This window comes from Scyliorhinus canicula, chromosome 21, assembly GCF_902713615.1.
Source record: "Scyliorhinus canicula chromosome 21, sScyCan1.1, whole genome shotgun sequence".
In the NCBI taxonomy this organism is placed as follows: domain Eukaryota; kingdom Metazoa; phylum Chordata; class Chondrichthyes; order Carcharhiniformes; family Scyliorhinidae; genus Scyliorhinus; species Scyliorhinus canicula.
In genome coordinates this window covers 5150683-5175053 of record NC_052166.1, presented here as the reverse complement: position 1 = coordinate 5175053, position 24371 = coordinate 5150683, and the positions used below count along the sequence as shown (strand labels likewise).

Below are 24371 nucleotides of genomic sequence, written 5' to 3'. Positions count from 1 at the left end.
TTGTGTGACTCTGTGTGGAGTTTGCACGTTCTCCCAGTGTCTGCGTGGGTTTCCTCCGGGTGCTCCAGTTTCCTTCTATAGTCTAAAGATGTGAAGGTTAGGTGGATTGGCCATGCTAAATTGTCCCTTTGTGTCAATATGCAGGGTTATGGGGTTAGGGCAGGGGAATGGGCCCAGGTAAAATGATCTTTCAGACGGTTGCAGCAGACACGATGGGCCGAGTGACCTCCTGCAGCACTGCAGGGATTCTATGGTTCATGAATTGCAAACCATGCCACCTCTGAAGCTGCCTTGTGGCCTCGCTTCCCATTTAAAAATGTCCCTCCTTCCAGTTTGAGATAAATGGATTGACTCATCCCCGCCATTTCTGTGCGGGGCACGGAAAGGGTGTCGTCATTGCGGGCAGAGAACCGCCGCGCGTTGACGTAAACACGCAGGGCAAAGGGGTGCGTAAGGACGTTTGGCGAAAACGTCATCCACGGCATGACGTCATTGATCCGCTGCGGGGCATCGGCACTCGATCCTGTCAGACAGGTTACTTCCGGTGAGCTGATTGCGGGGCACCGGAAGGCAAGCCTGGCCTTGTTGTTGTTTGTGTCCGAGGGGCATCACTGAGGGAGAAGCTGAAAAGGCGGCCGAAGCAGTGTGGGAATCAGCGTCGCCCATCACTGTAAAACTCACCGACATAACTAAACGGGCAAGAAGAAAAACTTGCATAGCTATAAATATAACCTGAGCGGCACCGCACCGTGAAAAGATAAAGAACTGAGTTTCCTTCGCCAGAAAATCCAGCGTCTGTCCGGCGGAGCGTCGACGCTTCTGGAACGACGGTGGGCGGGGTTCTGCGCACTGACGTCGCTGCGGGGCACCCTCCCGGGCGCGTTGTCATCGCTGCGGGGCACCCGCCCGGCTGACGTCACTGTGGGGCACCGGCTCTGCGCCCTGTCGTCACGGGCGGCTGCTGGTCGGCGGGCTGACGTCACTGCGGTGCACCGGGCCCTGCGCGCTGACGTCACTGTGGGAGCAGTCTCTGGGTGGGGACCCTTTGGTGACCTCACCGCCGATTGTAGAGGCTGGGGATAGGAGCAGGAGGGGGAGCAGCAGCAAAGTGACAGCGGGATTGCGTTGGGGGACGGGGCGGAGTGTGCAAGCAGCAGTGGGGCTGGGGTGATTCGCCTTTGAGTTGGAGGGGAAGGGGAGAAAAGGGGCGCCTGACCGGAGAGAAGCGGGAGGAGCGGCGTCTGGACACGTGAGGGTGCGCGGTGACTTCATTGCGGGGCGCGCCGCGGTCGGTGGTGACGTCATTGCGGGCCCCGGCCGTGACCTCATCTGGGGTGGGCGGGACATTGGAGAGAGGGGGCGGGGCCGGGTGTGGCTGCGCGGTGACGTCATCAAAGGGTAGACCGGTGCGGTGACGTGGACGCGTAAGAGGTCAAAATAGAGGGGGGAGTGGGATCAGCACCGTTTTTAGTACGCGGTGACGTCAGTGCACGGCTCCGGGGGTGGGGCGAACGACTTGTACGCGGTGGCGTCACCAAGAGGGTGTGGCGGCGGATCGTAGCCGGGGAGTCTTCAGTTTGATGTCAGGGTCGGGCTGGGACGTTGACGTCAGGACGAGGCTCGGAGGTCGAGTGGTGGGTACGCATTGACGTCAGTGCGGGGCAACCTGTTCGGCGTGGCACCGGAAGTGAGAGGTTTCTGCGGGGCGGAAGTGAGGCCTGTGTCTAAGAGAGAGGGGGGTGGCGGCGGCGCCGGCTGTTTGTTGTGAAGGGAGGAGAGAGAGAGAGAGAGAGAGGGGGGCGGGGAGGAGGTCGCCGCCACCAGCACCGCCGCCAGCACCGCCTGAGGAGCCTTCCGCCGCCCCCTGACCCCCTCCCCGTCCCCCAGCACAGGCTGAGCCCCTCACAATGACCATCCTCCCCAAGCCGCAGGCCGAGCGGGGGGACGAGGCGGACGGCAGGCCGGGGCCCGGCTCCAGGCCCCGGGCCTCGCCCACTCCCCCGCCGCCGCTGCCGGTAGCGGCCGGGCCCTGCTGCTCCTCGTCCTCCTCATCCTCCTCCTGTTCCACCTCATCCTCCTCGTCCTCCTCCTCCTGCCCCGGGGGGGTGGCCGGCGGCTCGGCCCTGCCCCTGGCCCTGCCCCCGGCGGGCCCCATGCAGGCCGGCTCCCAGGCGCCGGCGCCGGCCTCGCACTGGCTGCAGCACCAGGGGGGCCGCAGGGGGGCGCTGGCGGCGGCGGGGGGCAGCAGGGGGAGGGGGCTGCTGCTGCTGCCACCCCCTCCCAAGCGGCGGCACCGGGCCTCGCCCCACCGCAGTGGGCGCCGGAGCCACCGCCACCACCACCGCCATCAAGCTCCCCCTCCGCCGCCCCCTCCGCCCCTCGGCCTCCACCACGTCCTCCAGTACCACCGGCACCACCACCGCCTGCTGGCCCCCGGAGCGCCCGGCCACCCTCGACCCCCGGTCCCGCCCTCGTCATCCTCCTCCTCGGCGCCTCCGCAGAGCGGGGCCACCGGGTCCGGCCTGGGCAACCCGGCCGCCGGGGCGGGAGGGTTAGGGGGCGCGGGATGTGGCGGCGGTGGGGGAGGCGGCGGCATCAACCTGCCGACCCCTGGCAGCCCCGGGGCTTCCCAGGAGGAAGGAGCCGGCTACAACAGCGAAGACGAGTACGAGACAGCGGCCAGGGAGCAGCTCCAGGACCCGGCCAAGGTCGAGCAGGTGAGGGGGAGACGGCCAACAGAGTCCAGATTGTATCGATAATCCTATTCATGAAGTAGGGCATTTGGGCCAGGGCGTCTATACTCTGTAGGTCATCTAACCTAGAGGGTACATAGACTGTCAGTCAACGCATCCAGGGGGTATATATATTCTATAGCTAATCTAATCCAGGACTATCTATTCTGTAGATCCTGTAATCCAGGGGATATAGAACATACAGTGCAGAAAGCGGCCATTCGGCCGATCTGCACCGACTCGCTTCCATCCTATCGCCGTAACCCAATAACCCCTCACCTTTTTGGTCACCAAAGGCAATTTAGCATGGCCAATCCACCTAACCTGCACGTCTTTGGACTGTGGGAGGAAACCAGAGCACCCGGAGGAAACCCACGCAGACACAGGGAGAACGTGCAGACTCCGCACAGACAGTGACCCAGCGGGGAATTTAACCTGGGAAATGAAAATGAAATGAAAATTGCTTATTGGCTTCAATGAAGTTACTGTGAAAAGCCCCTCGTCGCCACATTCAGTGACTGTTTGGGGAGGCTGGTACGGGAATCGAACCGTGCTGCTAGCCTGCCTTGGTCTGCTTTAAAAGCCAGCGATTTAGCCCAGTGTGCTAAACCAGCACCTGCGACCCAGGCGCTGTGAAGCCACTGCCATCCACTTGTGCTACCGTGCTGCCCTCTCGATATATATATATATATATATACTCAAGGTAAACTAATCCAGGGATATATATTCGAAAGGCCATCTAATCTAGTGGGTATATATTCTATACATGATCTAAATCGGGGGGTATATATTCTTTACCTCATTTAATCCAAAAGATATGTAATCCATCGGTAAACTAACCCTGGAGATCTATACACTATAGGTAATCTAATCCATAGGGTATACATTCTATAGGTAATGTAATTCAGGAGTTACATATTCTGTGGATAATCTAATCCAGGGGTTTGTATTTGTTAGGTTATCTAAATGGGTTATGTATTTTCCATATCATCTAATCCAGGGACTGGTGGTGCTGTGGTTAGCAGTGCCTCACAACGCCAAGGACCCAGGTTCGATCCCGGCCCCTCGTTTGGAGTTTACACATTCTCGCCGTGCCTGCGTGGGTCTCACCCCCACAGGTGTAGATGAGTTGGCCATGCTAAATCGGCCCTTAATTGGAAAATAAAGAATTGGGTACTCTAATTTTTTAAAAATCTAATCCGGAGACATATTCTACAGATCATCTAATCCGGGGGTATATATTAATTAGGCCATTTAAAGGGAATATATATTCTAGGCCATCGAATTATCTAATTCAGGGGATAAAACATGAGTAATCTAGGAGGCATCTATTCTATAGATAATATAATCCAGGGGTAAATATTCTATAGGTAATCTAATTCAGGGGAGATATATGCGATGGGCCATCTAATCCAGTGGGGTATATATTCTGTAGATAACCAAATCGAGAGGGTATATATTCTATATGTAATCTGATCCGGGCCTATGTATTCTGTAGTTCATCTAATCCAGGGTACATATATTCTATAGAGAATCCAAATCAAGTGGCATTTATTGTCCAGATTATCTAATCCTTGGGGTATATATTCTATAGGTCATGTAATTCAGAGGGTATATATTCAATGTCGTGTAATCCAGGGCAGTAAAGAGTCTTATATTTTTTATATTAATTAATATTTTTATTCAAGGCTTTCAAACAAAATTCAAATTTGCAGAGTATCAAAGGGACAAGCAAAGAGCAACAAAAGACCATCACGACAACCCAAACCTTGCAGCCCCTCTGATACCTACTCCCAACCACGTCCCGCCCCCCCTCCAAGAATCTCAGTCTTGAACACGGCCAGACATATGGATGTGATTCGCAGGCCCCCCCACCGCACACCGCCCGCACCACCTCCGCCCCCTCAAAAAAACGTCCTCATCCTCGCCATTGTCATGTGGGCCCTATGCACCACCTTAAACTGGGTGAGGCTTAACCTCGCACACGGCGAGGGCGCGTTCACCCACCGCAAAGCCTCCGCCTATGTCCCAGCCCCTAACTCCTCTCCCAACTCCTCCTCCCACTTGTGCTTAACATCCTCCACCCGGGCACCCTCCGACTCCATCAGTTCCTTGTGACTATCCAAAACCTTCCCCTCCCCTATTCCGTCCTCCGACAGAAGCTTAGTTTGCAGCACCTGAGGCAGCAACCCTGGGAAAGGTGGCACCTCTCCCCTCACCAAATCCCGAACCTGCAGGTACCTAAACCCATTCCTCTTGGGCAACTCCTACAATTCTGCCAGCCCTGCAAATTTGCCCCCTATAAATAAGTCCCTGAAGCACTCAATCCCCGCCTGCCGTCGCCCCTGAAACCTGGCATCCAGGCTCACTGGCGCAAACCTATGGTTGTTTCAAATAGGCGCCCATAGTGATGTGCCCTCCAACCCCAAAAGCTGCCTACACTGCCCTCAGAGCCGCCACCACCGGACTAACGGACTATCTGGCCGGCGAAAACAGCAGAGGCGCCAACAACAAAGCCCTCAAGCATGTCCCCCTCATGTGATATATATTCTGCATGTCATCTAATCCAGGGGATATACATTCAGGTCATCCATTTGAGACGCTCTGTATTCTGTTGACACTCTAATCCAAGTGATATGTTTTCTGTAGGCCATCTAATCCAGGGGGTATATATTCTATACATCACCTAATCCAGGGAATATAAATTATATAGAAAATCTAATTATGGGGATATGTATTCCATAGGTCATCTGATCTGGGGGTAAATATTCTACAGATAATATAATCCAGGCTGTATATGTCATATGTCTCATCTAATCCAGGTGAGCTATATCCTACTGGTCATGTAACCCAGAGGGTAAATATTCTACCGATAATCTGATTCTATCTGTTAGATAATCCAGGGATATATATTCTTTTGGTCATCTAATCCAGTGAGCATGTATTCTGTAGGTTATCTAATTCTGGGGAGTCAGTATTCTATACATAATCTAATCCAGGGGGTAACAATTGTATGTGTCGTATAATCCATTGGGGTGTATATTCTATAGATAATATAATCTAGGGGGGTTTATATTCTAAATGGCATTTAATCCAGGGATATATATTCTATAGGTCATCTAATTCAGAAGGTAAATATTGTATGGATAATGTAATACATGGGATATACATTGTATATGTCACCTAATACGAAGGGTATATATTCTATAGGTAATCTAATCCAGGGAATATATATTCTTCCTCCATGACTAAGCAGCGTTCTTCAGGGTCCAGCCTGCTCACTCCACACGGGGAAAGGTGCCCGGGAAACAGCCAGCCCCCCCGCCTCAGCCTGGCTGCAAATCCACCTCCAGCAGCTCATGAACCCTCAGTCAGAAAATCAAAGTTAAACCGAACTTTGGAACGTGCGAACCCTCATGGATAATCAATAGTTCGTCCGGAACGGCTGAACCCGCCCTTGTTGCTGTGAATTCAGGCACTTCGACGCCGCCCTGATTGACCCAAAGAGCAGGCGAGAGAAGATGACGGTGGTTGCACCTTTTTCAAGAACAAACTTGGCGGCGCCATGGCACAGTGGTTGGCGCTGCGGCCTCGCGGCGCCAGAGATCCGGATTTGGTTCCGAGTTCGGGTGGCTGTCTGTGTGGACTTTCTGACCGTGTCTGTGTGGGTTTCCTCCGGGCACTCCGATTCTCCCCCCCCACTGCCGTGGGGATGTGCAGGGTGGGTGGATTGGCTAGGTTGCCCGCTTGTGTCGACAAATTCGGGCAAAGGGTGGTGGGGCCAAGGTAGGAAGCTCTAAATTAAAAAAAAAAAAGAACAAGCTCGTCAACTGACTCGTAGAGCTCGCTGTCGGCATCAGTTAGCATGCCAGGACCCTCTCTCTTGCCAACTTGCCAAGAACCAGCAGGCAACGGTCGTGAGTGCCTAACGCCCCAATCCTTGATGCCAATGGTGAGTTCAAAAATGGCTTCTCCTCCATCCTGGCTACCATACTCTCCAACATTTCTAAGGAAGATAAGATCATCTTTCTTGGGGACTTCAACGCTAGGATTGAAAGGACGGACTTGAAATGCCAACAGGGTTCTCCTGCTCGCCAATTATGCCGAATTCCAGCTTGGCATCAGTAAGACACCCTTTCGCCAAAAGCTTCCTGGAGACATCCAACATCAAAGCACTGGCACATGATCGGCTTCATCATCGTCCGATCACAAGACCAAAAGAATGTCCTCATCACCAAAGTGTTGACCAGTTCAGGTGATGGCACAGGAGCACAGAGGTTAGCACAGTTGTTTCACATCAACAGGGTCCCAGGTTTGATTCCCCTTCTTGGGTCACTGTCTGTGCGGAGTCTGCACGTTCTCCCCGTGTGTGCGTGGGTTTCCTCCGGGTGCTCCGGTTTCCTCTCACAGTCCAAAGATGTGCAGGTTAGGTGGATTGGCCGTGCTAAATTGCCCGTCGTGTCCAAAAAAGGTTAATTGGGGTTATTGGGTTACGGGGATAGGGTGGAGGTGTGGGCTTGGGTAGGGTGCTCTTTCCAAGGGCTGGTGCAGACTTGATGGGCCGAATGGCCTCCTTCAGCACTAAATTCTATGAAATTCTCTGAAAAAAGGCTTCTACTCCACATTCTTCAGGGGGAGATCATCCTCCTTGGGGACCTCAACGTTAGGATTGAAAGGACGGATTTGAGGACTTAACCCGCCAACGGGGTTCTCCTCCTCTCTTCCTGGAGACATCCATGATCAAAGCACTGACCCATGATCAACTTTGTCATCGTCCGATCCCGAGGCCAAAAGGATGTCCCCATCACCAGTGTTGACCAGTGCAGATGACTGCTGTACAGACCACCGGCTCATCCGCTCCTTTACATCCATCAAACTCCTCCAGAAGCAGTGGCCCATGAAGAGACAGCTCAGAAAAAAATATCAACTTTGAGTGGCTTCAAGAGCCAAACGTCCAACAGCACCGTCTCCAAAATCTCCAATGTGTCCATTCTATTGTAAGAAATCTTACAACACCAGGTTAAAGTCCGACAGGTTTGTTTCAAACACTAGCTTTCGGAGCACTGCTCCTTCCTCAGGTGAATGTACCAGCTGTGAGAATTCGGAATTCTCCATTCTATTGGAGTGGAAGAAAACTGGAAAAGGGTTGAAGACGGCCGTGATCTCGAGCTGTGAAGAAACCACCGACCTACAAGACCAGGAAACACCAAGACTGATTCGACGAGGCCAATCGCATCATCCAAGACCTCATCGACAAGAAGAGGGAAGCTCTCTGCACCGGGGAAAATGACAGAACCCGCAAGGCAAAGTGGAGAACTCATTAATCAGCCAAGACAGAGGAACAAAGAAGAACTAGGATAATCGAGAACCAACGGTGGACTGAGAAAGCTAAGGAGCTGCAACTTCTCGCTGACGAGCACAACACTGTGCTTCCTCTGTGCCACCAAGGCTATATAGGTACCCAAAATCCTAGGCCCAAGAGGAAGGACGGGAATCCTTTTGAAAGACCGAGGAAACACCGGCCTTCGATGGAGAGAACAAAGTCCTAAACTATGATGCAATCATAGATGAGGATGTGTTTGAGGAAATCCCCCAGCTCCTCATCAAAAGTGATCTTGGACGCCTACCAAGTGTGGACGAAGTCGAAGCTGCCATTAAAAACAGGAAGAATGTGAAAACCGCAGGAGTGGACGGGGTCCCAGCGGAGATTTTTAGACTTGCAGGAGAAGCGATCGCCCACCATCTCCGTCGGCTGTTGCTGAAACTCTGGGGCAGTGAACAAATTCCTGCCACCCTCAGGGGTGCCGTTATGGCCGCCACCTTCAAGAAATGGGACGAAGTGGAATGTAGGAGCTGCCGAGGAATCTCCCTACTCTCCATCACCGGGTGGATCATTGCCCAAATTCTCTGTAGCCGACTTCTCCCAGTTTCCGAAGAAATGCTTCCGGAAAGCCAGTGTGGACTCCAACCAAACCGTGGAACAGCGGGGATGATTTTCACTGCTCGGCGACTTCCAAGAGAAATGCCAGGAGCAACATCGACCGCTCTACGTGGCCTTCATCAATCTGACCAGGGCTTTTGACGTCGGGAAGTGCTGTCGAAGACCCTGTCCAAGGCCGGCTGTCCAGAGAAATTCATCATTGTCCTCTGATTCCTCCGCGACAAGATGTTGGCGACAGTCCGCGCAGGCGGTAACAAGACCGAAACCTTTTGAGGCCAAGATTGCTGTCAAGCAAAAATGTGTCATCGTCCCCACTCTTTTCTCCACCTTCATCACCACCACCCTTCACCTTGCGTGACAACTGGAAGACTTTAGGAATATTAGATTCAAAGCGTTGGGAAAATTAAGGGTTAAGAGCCTGGAGTTAGTGTGTTTGACTGCAGTGGTCATGTTTGTTCAAAAATAATTCTGTTTTGCAGGGCCTGGGTACTTTTAGCAGCCAGAAGGTGAAATTGACGGAGGAGTGTGTTTTGCAGTCTGGACAAATGGACTGTGTTTGACTGGGGCAGTCCCTGGGGAGTTAATGTGACTTGTAGCCTGCAGAGAGAATTTGTGTTTCAGCTTGGGGAGATTAGGTCATTGCTGGGCGGAGCCGAGGAAGGTGGAGAGACTTTTTGAAAAGCTTTCGAGGGGCAATCTTTGGGAAGAAGTTCTGGAGACGGGAGTTGAATTCTGATCTGCCTGATGCCGAGTCCGTAATTCTCCCACAGTAAGGTGGATTGAGAGCTGTATGTTTCGTTTCTTGTTTCATGGGAAAATTGAGTCGTAGTGTTTAAGGTGTAATTTGAAGCTTTGGGTGTGAAGTTTAAAAAGTTTAATACTGCAGTAATAACCAAAGCTCTCTTCCTTCATGCAATCACTGCTGGAGTGAATCATTCTTTCCGCACAGTCTTACAAATAAACTCAAATGTTGGGATGTCATCCATTATCTTCGACACTGTTGGGGTGTCATCTGGGATCGGAATACTCGTCAAGCGCAAGCTTCCCAGTGGAATGGACACCATCTGTAGGATGGACAGAAAACCTTTCAACCTCAGGTTGAAATCCAAGGAGGAAACGACATTTGACATTGCTTGTGGAACTTTAGTATGCAGATGACTTCGCCATCTCCACTCTCTCAAAAGAGAATCTCGGAGCCATGCTTGACACCTTCGCGGAAGCTTACCTAAGCTTGTGTTGGCCTCAACTTCAAACAGACTGTGACCAAGTGGTTAGCGCTGCTGCCTCGCAGCACCAGGGACCTGGGTTCAATTTCAACCTTGGATGACTGTCGTAGAATTTACAGTGCAGAAGGAGGCCATTCAGCCCATCGAGTCTGCACCGACTCTTGGAAAGAGCACCCTACTCGAGCCCACGCCTCCGCCCTATTCCCGTAACCCCCACTTAAACGTTTTGGACACTAAGGGCAATTTCTCATGGCCAATCCACCTAATCTGCACGTCTTTGGACTGTGGGAGGAAACCGGAGCACCCGGAGGAAACCCACGCAGACACGGGGAGAACGTGCAGACTCCACACAGACAGTGACTCAAACCGGGAATCGAACCCTGGAGTTGTGAAGCAACTGTGCTAGCCACTGTGCTACGTTGCTGCCCGAAGGTTGCATGTTCTCTCCTCCCCCCCCCCCCCCCCCCCCTCCCTCCATATGTGTGAAAGTTGGATATTCTCCTCCCCCTCCACCCCGTGTCTGCGTGCGTGTGTTTCCTCCGGGTGCTCCAGTTTCCTCCTGCAATCCAAAGATGTAGTTGGGTTGGCCTTACTAACTTGCCCCTCGTGTCCGAAAGGATAGGCGGGGTTACTGGGTTTCAGGGTTACTGTGGGGGAGTGTGCCTAGATAGGGCGCTCCATCAGGGGGGTCGGGGCAGGCTCAATGGGACAAATGGCCACCTTCTGCACTAAGTACACCGGGGCAAGATCCCGTCTACTTCCATCAAGATCAACGGAGAAACCCTACTAAATGTGGAACATTTCCCCTACCTGGGGAGGCACCTCTTATCTAAGGCTGACCGATGCGCAGATCAAACATTGTATCCAATCCACGAGGGTCTCCTTCGGACACCTAAGGACGAGAGTCTTTGACCACCGTGACATCTGTGCTGACACCAAGATCCTCGTGTACAAGGTGGTCATCCTCCTAACTCTTCTGTACGGCTTAGAAACTTGGATTATGTGTAGACGCCACCTCAAGACCATGGCAGCATCACCAGCGCTGTCTGAGATGAATTGTCCTCATCAGCGGGGAGGACGGATGTGATATCCCCACTGTCCTTTAAAGCAGTGCTTCTCAAAGTGTGGTACGCGTACCGGTGCCGGTACGCGAGCCAACGGCTGCCGGTACTTGGAGTGTTTCCAGAAAAGAAAGAGACAGTAATCCTGGATTGGCTTGTTTCGCTCACCGGTCCCTGGCACATTGAAAAAAAAAACTGCCAGTCCGCCACATCAGATAGTTTGAGATGCACTGCTTTAAAGGAGCCCAAAGCACCAACATCCAAGGCCATGATCACCCAAAACCAACTCTGTGGTGACCAAAGCAAATCTTCACCCAGCTCCAGGGAGGGCAAAGGAAAGGCTTCAAAGACACCCTGAAGGGTTACCGCAGGAAATGCACCATCAACGTCAAACCTTGTTCGAGAGAGACCTACTTGGAGGAACCTCCTGATTGAAAGGGAGCCAATTCTTCAAGCACACCCGGCGGTAAGGGGATGCTCTGAAAAGGAGCCTAAGAAAAGGCCAGCGATGTAGGATCCAAGGACCGATGGATCCCACCTCCTGGAAACTCCTGCCAAGTGTGCGGTCGAAGCTGCGGCTCCAGGATCGGGCTCATCAGCCAGGCAAGGACCCACAGAACCCGTGACGAGTGATCGCCAAAGAAAAAGAAGCTATTCTATATGTCTAATACAGCAATATATATTCTCTGGGTCATTCAACCCATGGAATATATAGTCTATAAATCATTAATGAATTGGGGTATACTTCTTGCAGGTCACCAATGCAGAAGGTATAATATTGGCATTCAAATCCATAGGGTATGTATTCTACAGATCATCTAATCCAGGTGATATATATACTATAGGTTATCTAATCGAGGGGATATACATTCTTTGGCTATCTAACACAGGGGGTATAAATTTACGCGGTAATCTAATCCAAGGGATATCTCGTATATAGATATTCTAACCCAGCGCATATAGAATCATAGAATTTACAGTGCAGTGGATTTATTGAGTTTATTGTCACTTGTACTGAGGTACAGTGCAAAGTATTATTCTGCCTACAGTCCAGACAGATCGTTCCATACATGAAAAACAAAGGACACATGATTGATACACAATGTACATACATGGACATCGGGTGAAGCATACGGAGTGTAGTACTCTGCGGGGAAGAAGCTGTTTTTGATCCTGTTAGTGAGTGTTCTCAGACTTTTGTATCAATTCTATAGATAATCTAATCCTGGCAGTATATTTTCTATAGGTAAACTAATACAGCCAATATATATTCTACAGGCCATCAAATCCAGGGGCTATATTTTTCTGCAGATAATCTAATCCAGGGGATATGTATTCTATAGATAATATCCATGGGGTGTATGTTCCATGTCATTTAATCCAGGGTCATATATTCTGTAGATCATATAATCCAGGCAATGTATATTCTAGAGATAATCTAATCCAGTGGATATATATTATATAGGTAATCTAATCTGGGTGGGTTTATAATCTATTGGGCATCAAATCCAGGGCCTTTATACTATATATAACATAATTCAGGGAGTATATATTCTGTAGATTGGTCATCTAATCCAGGCAGTGCATATTCTATACGTCATGGAGGGTAGCACGGTGGCACAGTGGTTAGCACTGCTGCCTCACGGTGTCAAGGACCCGGGTTCGATCCTGGCCCTGGGTCACTGTCCGTGTAGAGTTTGTACATTCTCCCCGTGTTTGCGTGGGTTTCGCCCCCACAACCCAAAGATGTGCAGGGTAGGTGGATTGGCCACGCTAAATTGCCTCTTAATTGGAAACAATGAATTGGGTACTCTGAATTTTTTTTTTTAAATGTCAATTCTACAGGCCATGCAATTCAGGGAATGTATATTTTATATGTAATCTAACCAGGGGATATATATTCTATATGTCATCTAATCCAGGGGTTAATATTCTATCGACAATCCAATCCAAGGGATATATGTTCTATATGTCCTCTAATCCAGAGGGTATGTATTCCGCTGATAATTAAATCTATGGGATATATATATTTATTCCATAGGTCCTCAAATAGAGGGGCTATATTTTCTATAGACAATCTAATCCAGGGGCTATACTATAGACTAGGGCGCAGTCAATTCAAGCCCAACTCGTCCTAGAGTCATGACACAAGCGAATTAACCAATAATTCTTTTGGAAAAATACCCAATACCGTTGACCCTTGGCTGGTCAATAATTACAGTCACCAGGTTTGTACAGTTAAACACAGTTGCTGTTTGTTTATAATAAAAACTACAATGCAAAATGCAGCAAATACAACTGATTAACTATTAGTTGACCTAATTCCAATTTTAACTGGTCTCCCACCCTCTATATATAATATATATAGACACACACACAAGACAGACAAACACAGAGGGGTGGAAAGGGGTAAAAAAAAAAATAAGTGGAAGAGAAAAGGGTCTTTGCTTCAGGTGATGGTTCTCGGCCTGCTTTCCTCACAGTAAACGTGTAATTTACAGACTTTGTTTTGCAGCCCGTTCTCCCAGTTTTCCTGGAGAGGCAGAGTCCCGAACAAAAACTCTTGTGACCCTGAACCATCCCACCGGGATAAGATCCAGTCACCGGCCGTTACTGGGCAGAGCACAGCCTATTGGGCCAATTCAGTGGTACCGGCCAAATCGATAAAACCGAGACCCAACCAATGTCTGTCATCGATGCCGGTCAGCCTCCAACTCCAGTTTAAAGCGGCTACAGGCTTCTGCTTGAATTAAAGGCACAGTCCATCAATCATCCATGGATCAAAAATGAAACAGTAAAAATAAAAGAAAGGAAAAATAAGGGAATAAACAGAAGGACCCTTACACCCCCCGGCCCAAAAATGAAACTTCATGGCACGGACATTTCATTATGACGTATGCAAATCACAAACACATATCCGTCCCCATTATACAATTCCTTTCCCAGTCACTACATTGCTACTAGTCAACCCTTAAACATGTGACAAGGCCTCTGTAATCACATTATCCTTTCCAGGGATATGTCCAATTTTAACATTGAACTGCTGTAATAATAAACCCCAGCAGAATAAAATTACTTGCCTGGTTTTAACCTTCTCTATAAACGCGAGTGGATTATGGTCTGTGGAAAGTGAACTTTGTCATGTTGAACATATACTTCAAAGTATTGCATAGCTAGTAGCAAGGCAAAAGCTTCCTTTTTAATGATGGAATACTCTCTCTGGCGCAAATTTAGCTTTTTGAAAAATACTCCTGCTGGCCTCCATTCCTGCATTGTCATCTTATAGCAGCACTGCTCCTACCCCAGAATCATTGGAATCTGTGGCCACTTTAAATGGTCTACACTATCCGGGTCGGCCAGCACTTTAATCTAGCCTTCAATCTCCCAAACTTTACTTGGCATTCGGTGGACCGCAGCTTTTTCACTTGTTTCTGCAATATGCACTGTATTTCAGTCTCTAACTGAACCAATCTCCGTAGTTTTAGTCGAAACAGATGGGGCTTTACTGGTTCAGAGTTTCTCATGTCTACAACATGATTAGTTAACAGAGTGCACCCTGGTGTTTCCCGACAACTCTGCCGATGCTCCTTCTGTCTCTCGTGTAAGGCAATCAGTCTTTTCTGATTGTCCAATCAATATTTAACAAAATTTTGAGGATCTCCTGCAACTAAACCGCAAGCAGTATTGTCAATGCTGAGAAAAATATTGGGTTAATTTTGAATAAACGCTGTTCAACCTCACCAGCTTTACGTTCTCTCTTTTCCTTCACATGGCTACCTTCAGCAACAAGAGAAGCTACGGGTTCAATCCTCTCAGAGCTGGTTGACTGTATCTGCACCATTCTTTGTTACAATTTTTACCACCTCATAGTTTTCATGATCACAGCCCTTACCTCCATTTCGTAACGCAGACCAAAACGATTTTTGCTTTCCAGATTTAAATTGCTCTTTACTTTCAGAATCAGAAGGTGGCACGTTATCGGCGCCAGGCACTTTCAGGTTGTTGTTAACACATGCAGCAGTAGAACCGCCATATGGTTCTCCATCTGCCTTCCCTTTAATTTTTGAAAGGGATCGTTTACTGATTAGTTCATCCCCTTTGCTGTTTGGTTCCTACACCTCGAAGAGGCACTGTGGACCTTTAAAAGGATGTGGGTTAACCAGCCGTTTACTTGGTATCACTTCACAGTCCTTAATGTCCTCGTCCTGACTAACTGGTGCCTTGCTATCATGTATACGTTCCTTCAAAGCAGGCATGCTCTGGGAAATATTTGCACCTGGAGTGAATGACACTGGGTTTACTGCAAGAGGCTGCAACAAATTCCTTTTAGAAAAGTACAGTTCCCATTCTTTCAATCTGCTGTCATCTTTCCTAACTTTGGAAGAATTACTTGCCATTTCTTCAAGATTAGATAGGGGCAAGCCTTTCGGTCTTGGCTGTTTATCATTGCTTCATAATCAGAACTCAAATCAGATTCAGAAATCTGGTCTGACTCTTCAACGCTGTCATTATTATTGGATTCGGACTGTCCTTTCTCATGGTCATCTTCAGTCTTCGAATTCTCAGAATCTAGGTCACCACTAGGTTTTATCTTCGCTAAATCTATGAGGAATCATTCCCACAGAGAGAGAGTTTTATCAGTATCAACTGAATCAGAGTCACCACCATTGTCATTCGACATGTGATCAACGTCTTTCATCCTTTCCTCCTTTGAGTCACTTCCTGCCCAGTGGGTTTTCCCAATTCCCACATGCCCTACTGGGGCTAACTACAGTACTGCCCTCAGACTCTCTGTAATCATGGGTGAAGGTACAATGCAGGGATCTGTGCTAGGACCCCACCGTTCACATTATTCATTAATGGTTTGGATGAGGGGACTAAATGCATCATCTCCAAATTTGCAGACGATACCAAGTTGGGTGGGAGGGTGAGCTGTGAGGAGGATACAGAGATGCTTCAGTGGGATTTGGACAGGTTGAGTGAGTGGCACACGCATGCCAGACGCAGTATAATGTGGATAAATGTGAGGTTATCCGCTTCGGTAGCAAAAATAGGAAGGCAGATTATTATTTGGGTGTAAATTGAGAGAGGCGGATAGAACATAGAACAGTACAGCACAGAACAGGCCCTTCAGCCCTCAATGTTGTGCCGAGCCATGATCACCCTACTCAAACCCACGTATCCACCCTATACCCGTAACCCAACAACCCCCCCCCCCCATTAACCTTACTTTGTTTTAGGACACTACGGGCAATTTAGCATGGCCAATCCACCTAACCCGCACATCTTTGGACTGTGGGAGGAAACCGGAGCACCCGGAGGAAACCCACGCACATAGGGGGTGGACGTGCAGACTCCACACAGACAGTGACCCAGCCGGGAATCGAACCTGGGACCCTGGAGCTGTGAAGCATTTATGCTAACCACCATGCTACCCTGCTGCCCCACCATGCTACCCTGCTGCCCATGATACTCAGTGAGACCTTGGTGTCCTCGTGCATTAGTCGCTTAAAGAGCGCAGGTACAGCAGGCAGTAAAGAGGCAAATGGTATGTTGGCCTTAATTTAAAAAAAATAATAATTTATTGAAAAATGTTGTATTTATACAACAAACAGTAATGGAAATAGCAATGGTCTCTAACAATAACAGTCATAACACCCCAGAACCGTAACAGCTCGTACACCGAACCCTCCCCAACCCCAATGACCAACAGAATAAATTAACAACAGATTAAATTAACAACATATTAAATTGAATAACCGTAGAACAAATAGATAAACCCCCCCCCCCCCCCCCCCCCCCCCCCCCGGGTTGCTGCTGCTATTGACCCATTTCCCTATCTCTGAGCCAGAAAGTCCAAGAAAGGCTGTCACCGTGTATAGAACCCTTGTATTGATCCTCTCAGGGCGAATTTGACCCTTTCCAGTTTGATAAACCCCGCCATGTCACTGATCCAGGTCTCCACACTTGGGGGGCCTCGCATCCTCCCACTGCAGCAAGATCCGCCGTCGGGCTACTAGGGACGCAAAGGCCAAAACACCGGCCTCTTTCGCCTCCAGCACTCCCGGCTCCGCTGCAATCCCAAAGATCGCGAGTCCCCAGCCCGGATTGACCCTGGACCCAACCGCCCTCGACACCGTCCTCGCTACCCCCTTCCAAAATTCCTCCAGTGCCAGGCATGCCCAGAACATATGGGCATGGTTCGCAGGACTCCCCAAACACCTGACACACCTATCTTCGCCCTCAAAGAACCTACTCATCCGAGTCCCGGACATGTGAGCCCGATGCAGCACCTTAAATTGAATGAGACTAAGCCTCGCACATGAAGAGGAAGAGTTAACCCTCTCCAAGGCATCCGCCCAAGTCCCGTCCTCGATCTGCTCCCCTAATTCCCCTTCCACTTAGCCTTCAGCTCCTCCACTGACGCCTCCTAACCCTCCTGCATTACCGTATAATTGTCAGACACCTTCCCATCCCCGACCCACACCCCCGAAAGCACCCTGTCCCTTGCCCCCCCGCGAGGGCAGCAAAGGAAATCCCTCCACCTGCCGCCTAGCAAATGCCTTTACCTGCAAGTACCTGAATGTGTTCCCTGGGGGGGAGTATGTTGGCCTTCATAGCGAGAGGATTTGAGTATAGGAATAGAGATGTTTTACTGCGATTGTATAGGGCATTGGTGAGGCCACACCTGGAGTATTCTGCGCAGTTTTGGTGTCCTTATCTGAGGAAGGATGTTCTTGCTCTGGAGGGAGTGCAGAGAAGGTTTACCAGGCTGATTCCTGGGATGGCGAGACTCATATGGGGAGAGTTAGTGTTATATTCATTGGAGTTCAAAAGAGTGAGAGGGGATCTCATAGAAAATTGTAAAACTCTAACACAGGGGTGGGCAAACTTTTCCGTGCAAGGGCCACATTCAGAAATTCACAATTTTAAAGGGCCGCATAGTATATTAATTAATAGTCCCGGTTGTAACCAATTAGCGTGCGGCATATACCTCAGCACTTCCCCCGGCGGCATCCTGCCTTTAGCCCTCTTTTTCTCTACTTTTCAAAAATGGCGCTTCACCCGGTTATGATTCTGGGCGCCTCATATAGAACATAGAACAGTACAGCACAGAACAGGCCCTTCGGCCCTCGATGTTGTGCCGAGCAATGATCACCCTACTCAAGTCAACGTATCCACCCTATACCAGTAACCCAACAGCCCCCCCCCCCATTAACCTTATATAAAAAAATATAAAAAAATTAAAAAAAAAAAAAATATTTTTATTTTTATGACTTGATCTTGGTGGGCCGCATAAAGACCTTTATGCGGCCCGCGGGCCGTAGTTTGCCCACCCCTGCTCTAACAGGATTAGACAGGGTAGATTCAGAAAAAATATTTCCAATGGTGGTGGAGTCCAGAACTAGAGGTCATAGTTTGGAGATATAGGGTAAATCGTTTAGGACTGAGGTGAGCGTGGGTGGCATGTTAGCGCAGTTGCTTCACAGCACCAAGGTTCGATTCCGGCTTGTGTCACTGTGCGGAGTCTGCACGTTCTCCCCATGTCTGCGTGGATTCCCTCCGCGTACTCCGGTTTCCTCTCTCGAGTCCCGAAAGATGTGCTTGTTAGGTGAATTGGACATTCTGAATTCTCCCTCCGTATACCCGAACAGGCGCCAGAGTGTGGCGACTAGGGGCTTTTCACAATAACTTCACTGCAGTGTGAATGTAAGCCTACTTGTGAAATAATTTTTTATTTTTTATTTTTTTATTTTTTTTTCCTTTTTTTAAAAAATAATTTTTATTGGAATTTTTTACAGAAAATATAACAACAAGTATAGCAAAAAGCAGTAATATGCAACTAACAGCCCCATAACACCCACAATTCCCCCCATACCGTAACATCACATGTATCACATTCCCCCACCCCCCCCCCAAACAAGAGAACTTAACCATAAATTAAAATTAGATAAATCAAATTTAAATAAAATAAGCCAACATAATCAACGTCCCCCCCCCCCCCACCCCCCCGGGTTGCTGCTGCTACTGTCCCAGTACCCTATCGTTGAGCCAGAAAGTCGAGGAAAGGTTGCCACCGTTTAAAGAACCCTTGCACCGATCCTCTCAGGGCGAATTTAACCTTCTCAAGCTTAATGGAGCCCGCCATGTCATTGATCCAGGTCTCCACGCTTGGGGGCCTCGCGTCCTTCCACTGTAGCAAAATCCTTCGCTGGGCTACTAGGGACGCAAACTTGTGAAATAATAAAGATTATAAAAAAGGAGAACTTTCTTCACCCAGAGAGTGGTGAATCTGTGGAATTCACTACCACAGAAAATAGCTGAGGCTAAAATGTTGTGTAATTTCAAGAAGGAATTGGATATACTCTTGGGGCTAAAGGGATCATGGGATATGGGAGGAAGGCGGGATCAGGGTATTGAACTTGATATTCATAATGAATGGCAGAGCAGGCTCAAAGGGCCGAATGGCCACCTCCTATTTTCTAAGTATGTTTCTATGGAACCTTCACTTCTGCCAAAACATTCCCCAAGAGCAAATCTACATCCACTGGCAATTCCTTAACCACTCCAACAACTACTGGACCTGACACCAAATCACACTCAAATTGTACTTTATACAATAGAACTGAGATATAATCCCCCATCCATCCCCTTCACTAATACCTCTGCTTTCAATGAGCTCTCTGGAGGCAAAACCAAATCCTTCTCCAGTGAGAGTTGTGTCTTAAAATAGTTATGGGTTTGGAAACATCAGTTGATGAAAAAGGGGTGATCTTCCCCTTCGACACAAACCCGGCATATCTCATTAACCACATTCCTCACATCGGCTCCCACAGCCGGTCTCCTAAGTCCAGCTATAGCCTACCCTGTAGTATTCTCCACTTTTGTTCCCTTTTCACAATCTTCCTTGTGAACACCCACACGTCCCACTTGCAACTTCCAACATGCTGAAGGAACATTGTCCCTCCTTGCTTAATGGTTACACAGAGGCTTCCGGGACTCAGCTTCACTCTCTGAGAAAGGAGATTGTGCACCATTCCTACTGTCCATTCACTACTGTGGCTACCTGCCTTCGATTCACTCTCCCACTTCCTGTCCTTTTCAAAATTATGGAGGTGATGGAACAAAAGGTTTAAATTCATGGATTAGATCACAATCGTTAGCCACTGTTGCTGCTTGTCGAGTGGTCATCCTTCGGTTTTCAACATGGGTTCTTCTCATAGAAGGCATGGAATTCATATATTCCTCTAAGAGAATTACCTCGCTCAGAGCCTCATAAGTAGTTTCAGCTCCCAATGCTCGAACCCTTTTCAAATTCTGCACAAGTCTGTCCTGGCTGGGGCAGCACGGTGGCACAGTGGACCCGGGTTCGAATCCCGGCTCTGGATCACTGTCCGTGTGGAGTTTGCACTTTCTCCCCGTGTCTGTGTGGGTTTCGCCCCCACAACCCAAAGATGTGCAGAGTAGGTGGATTGGCCATGCTAAATTGCCCCTTAATTGGAAAACATAATTGGGTATTCTAAATTTTTTTTTAATTTAAAAAAAAGTCTGTCCTGGCTGGCTCCTTAAACTTTTGCCTAGATGCTTCGGGAACCAATTTGTATGCACCCAGAATAGCCCTTTTCACCTCGTCATAATTCTTCAACTCCCGCTCTGGCAGGGAAGCATAAATGTCGTGTGCCCGCCCCATCAGTTTACTCTGCATCGATAATATCAACTATAATGTCAACGAGGCGACACAGTAACACCATGGTTAGCACTGTTGCTTCACAGCGCCAGGACCCCAGGTTCAGTCCCGGCTTGGGTCACTGTCTGTGCGGCGCCTGCACGTTCTCCCCGTGTCTGCGTGGGTTTCCTCCGGGTGCTCCGGTTTCCTCCCACAAGTCCTGAAAGACGTGCTTGTCAGGTGAATTGGACATTCTGAATTCTCCCTCAGTGTACCCGAACAGGCGCCGGATTGTGGCGACTAGGGGCTTTTCACAGTAACTTCATTGCAGTGTTAATGTAAGCCTACCTGTGACAATAATAAACATTATTATTATTTTTATTAAAATCTTTTCTCTTGGGTTGCTATTTTCTCAAAAGCCCTTAAAAAGGTTTCCATTCCCCCGTCCATCGCATTTTGTGAAGGCCTGTATAAATTTAAACATATCAGCACTGGGTTCCATCCTAGGATTAAGCCCCCCCCCCTCTACTTTCCGGCAGCTCCCAACTAATTTCTCGTGCCTTAAGCAAGAATTTCTCATTCCAACTTCTGCCTTTCCATCTCATGTCTTTGTCTTTTTTCCTCTTCCATGCCCTTTCCATTCCTCTTTGCTTTATCTCCATTTCTATTCTTTTACTTTCCCTTTCATGCTCTAACTGCAAACAAACTCTCTCCAGTCAGCATCCCCACCATAAAACATCCCTGATGCTACACTGCTTTGTGGGCTCCCCTGTGTTCGGAGCAGCCCTTTCAAATGTAATTGTTGGACAGTCGCTTCAATTACCTCCACCTTCCTGGCTCCAGCTGGCACCTCTATTTCTAATGCACCTACCAATTCAGCTCCCTTCTTTGTAAAGCTCTTTCCAATATACCAGAGATAAGTCTTCCACATGAAGAAATCTCTTAGCAGGTTCCTGATCCACCCTGTTATACCACTGCAAACCTGGTGCCTCTTTTTAATTCACGCTACAACCCAAACTTCCCGTCTACAGTTCGAAAGATCCTGGACTCGAGCTCCCAAATTATGTTCCGACACCCTAGTGACTGGGCTAGTGCACGGTCAATATCATCCCCACTCGACCCGGACTTGCAGGGGCTGGTTTAGCACAGAAGGCTAAACAGCTGGTTTATAATGCCTATCAATAGGGGCTGTTTAGCACACTGGGCTAAATCGCTGGCTCTGAAAGCAGACCAAGGCAGGCCAGCAGCACGGTTCGATTCCCGTAACAGCCTCCCCGAACAGGCGCCGGAATGTGGCGACTAGGGGCTTTTCACAGTAACTTCATTGAAGCTTACTAGTGACAATAAGCGATTTTCATTTCATTCATTCCAAGTGAATTAACCAATAATCTTATAAAAATACCCAAAGTCTTTTGCCCTCGGCTGCCCAATAATTATAGTCACAATTACTGTTTATTTATAATGAAAAACACAGCAGATACAGTTGGTTAACTATTAATTGACCTAACTCAAACTTTAATTAGTCTCCCACCCTCTATACACACAAAGACAGACAAACACAGAGGTGGAAAGGGAGGAGGAAAAAGTGGAAGAGAAAATAATCTTTGCTTCAGAGGATGGTTCTCAGCTGGCTTTCTCCACAGCAAGCTTGTGGATTACAGTCTTTATTTTGCAGCCTCTACTCAATATTCCTGGAGAGGCAGAGTCCCTGTTTCATCAAACTTTGCTTTCAGTTTGTAGCTGTCCTCAGTTTAAGGAACCCAACACTCTCAGGCCTATTGGAGCGAGTGTTAGCTGGTTCTTTCTGGGGAGAATTACAGCCCTCGCAGCAGGCTTTCTGGAGAGAGTTTAGCAGATTCTGGACTTCACCTGCATGGCCTGTGATGGTTCTCTGTCGATGGATTTTTCCAGGCTCCCTCCCAGTTCAGAAACACAGCCTTTCTGGAGGGAAAACTGAGCTGGGCATTTCCCGGGGACGCCAGGAGTCAACCTGAAATCAAACCGAAGTTCTTGTGACTGAACCGTCCCCACTGTGATCAGATCCAATCACCACTCGTTACCGGGCAGAGCACATCCTTTTGGGCCAATTCATTGACCGCCAGCCAAATCAATCAAACCGAGTCCCAACCAATCTTTGCCATCGATGCCAGTCGGTATGCTACTCCAGATTAAACCAGCACAGGCTTCCGCTTGAAATAAAGCCACGGGCCACTTACCTTAAAGACACATGTCCATTAATCATCCATGGATCAAAAATGCAACGGCAAAAATAAAAGAAAGGAAAGATAATGGAATAAACAGGAGGGGTCCTTACAATAATATAATCCGTGGAGTATATGTTCTATATGTCATTTTATCCACGGGGCACATATTCTGGAGACCATCAAATCAAGGGGGTACATATTCTATAAACATCTATATCGGGGTACATATTCTATAGATAATCTAATCAAGGGAAAATATATTCTACAGGTTATATCTGGGGTATATTCTATAGGTCAGACAATCTGGGGTATATATTCTATAGGTCAGCCAATCTGGGGATATATATTCTATAGGTCATCTCATATGGGGGTATATATTCTGTAGATAATCTAATCCAGGCATTTATATTCCCTCGACCATCTAGCCCAGGGAGTATCTATTATATATGTAATCTAAACTAGGAAGTATATGTTATGTATGTGATCTAATCCAGGGGATATATATTCTACGTGTCATCTAATTCAGGGGTATATATTCTATAGATCATCTGATCCGTGGGGTAAATATTCTATGGGTCATCCAATCCAGGGGTATGTGCACTATAGATAATACAATTCAATGGGTATATATTTTATAGATAACTAATCTAATTGGTATATATTCTATCGCCCATGTAATCCATAGCATATGAATTCTATAGGTTATCTAATCCAGGCAGTATATTTTCTACTTGCAATCTAATCCAGGGGGGTATATATTATATGGGTCATCTACTCCAGTGGGGTATATATTCCATAGATGGATTTATATTATGGCATGCAATCCAAGGGGTATATGTTCTATGTCATCTAATCCAGGGATATATATTCTTGAGGTCATGTAATCCAGAATGTCAATACAGTAGTCCCCCGTTATAACGCGGGTGTTGGGGTCCAAGACAGCCACCCGCGTTGCATCCGAGCCGCGGATATCCACGATGGGGGTTTTTTGGCTCTGCAACTTTTTTTTTGGACCGGAAGCATTGGATAAAACCTTCGATCAGAGTTCTGATAAGAACTTACTTTAGTTGACTGCAGAATTATTACATTATGCTACCATAAGTTAAATATAAGTTAAAGTAAGAAAGTAGCACTTCTAAATTTATTTTAAAATCTATGCATGCGCTTCCCATTGTGAGTCTACGGGGGTCTGATCTCTCCCCCCCGCCCCCCGTAGACTCACAATGGGAAGCGCATGCATAGATTTTAAAATAAATTTAGAAGTGCTACTTTCTTACTTTAACTTATATTTAACTTATGGTAGCATAATGTAATAATTCTGCAGTCAACTAAAGTAAGTTTCTAACCCACAGAAACTTACCAGGAACGCTGCTCCTCTCTCACTGAATCTCCCTCCAATCAGCCGGCAGTGTCAATTTCAGCGGCCGGCTCACTTTGATCCGGAGAGGGAAGCTGACAGTTGGGGTCCATAAGCCGTATATCGCGAACCGCGGTATAACGGGGTACAGTATACAGATTATATACTGTATTCTGTATATAA

At 48.2% G+C, this 24371-nt stretch overlaps 1 protein-coding gene across 1 annotated transcript in view; it reads left to right on the top strand.

Moving 5' to 3' along the window:
* The first annotated feature begins 888 nt into the window (after nt 1-888).
* Nucleotides 889-24371, top strand: part of LOC119955903 (OTU domain-containing protein 5-like) — a 59857-nt gene continuing 36374 nt past the window's right edge. The window contains exon 1 of the mRNA XM_038782561.1: nt 889-2717. Coding sequence (XP_038638489.1) covers nt 1908-2717 — 810 coding nt within the window. The 5' untranslated portion in view covers nt 889-1907. The remainder of the gene's footprint in view (nt 2718-24371) is intronic.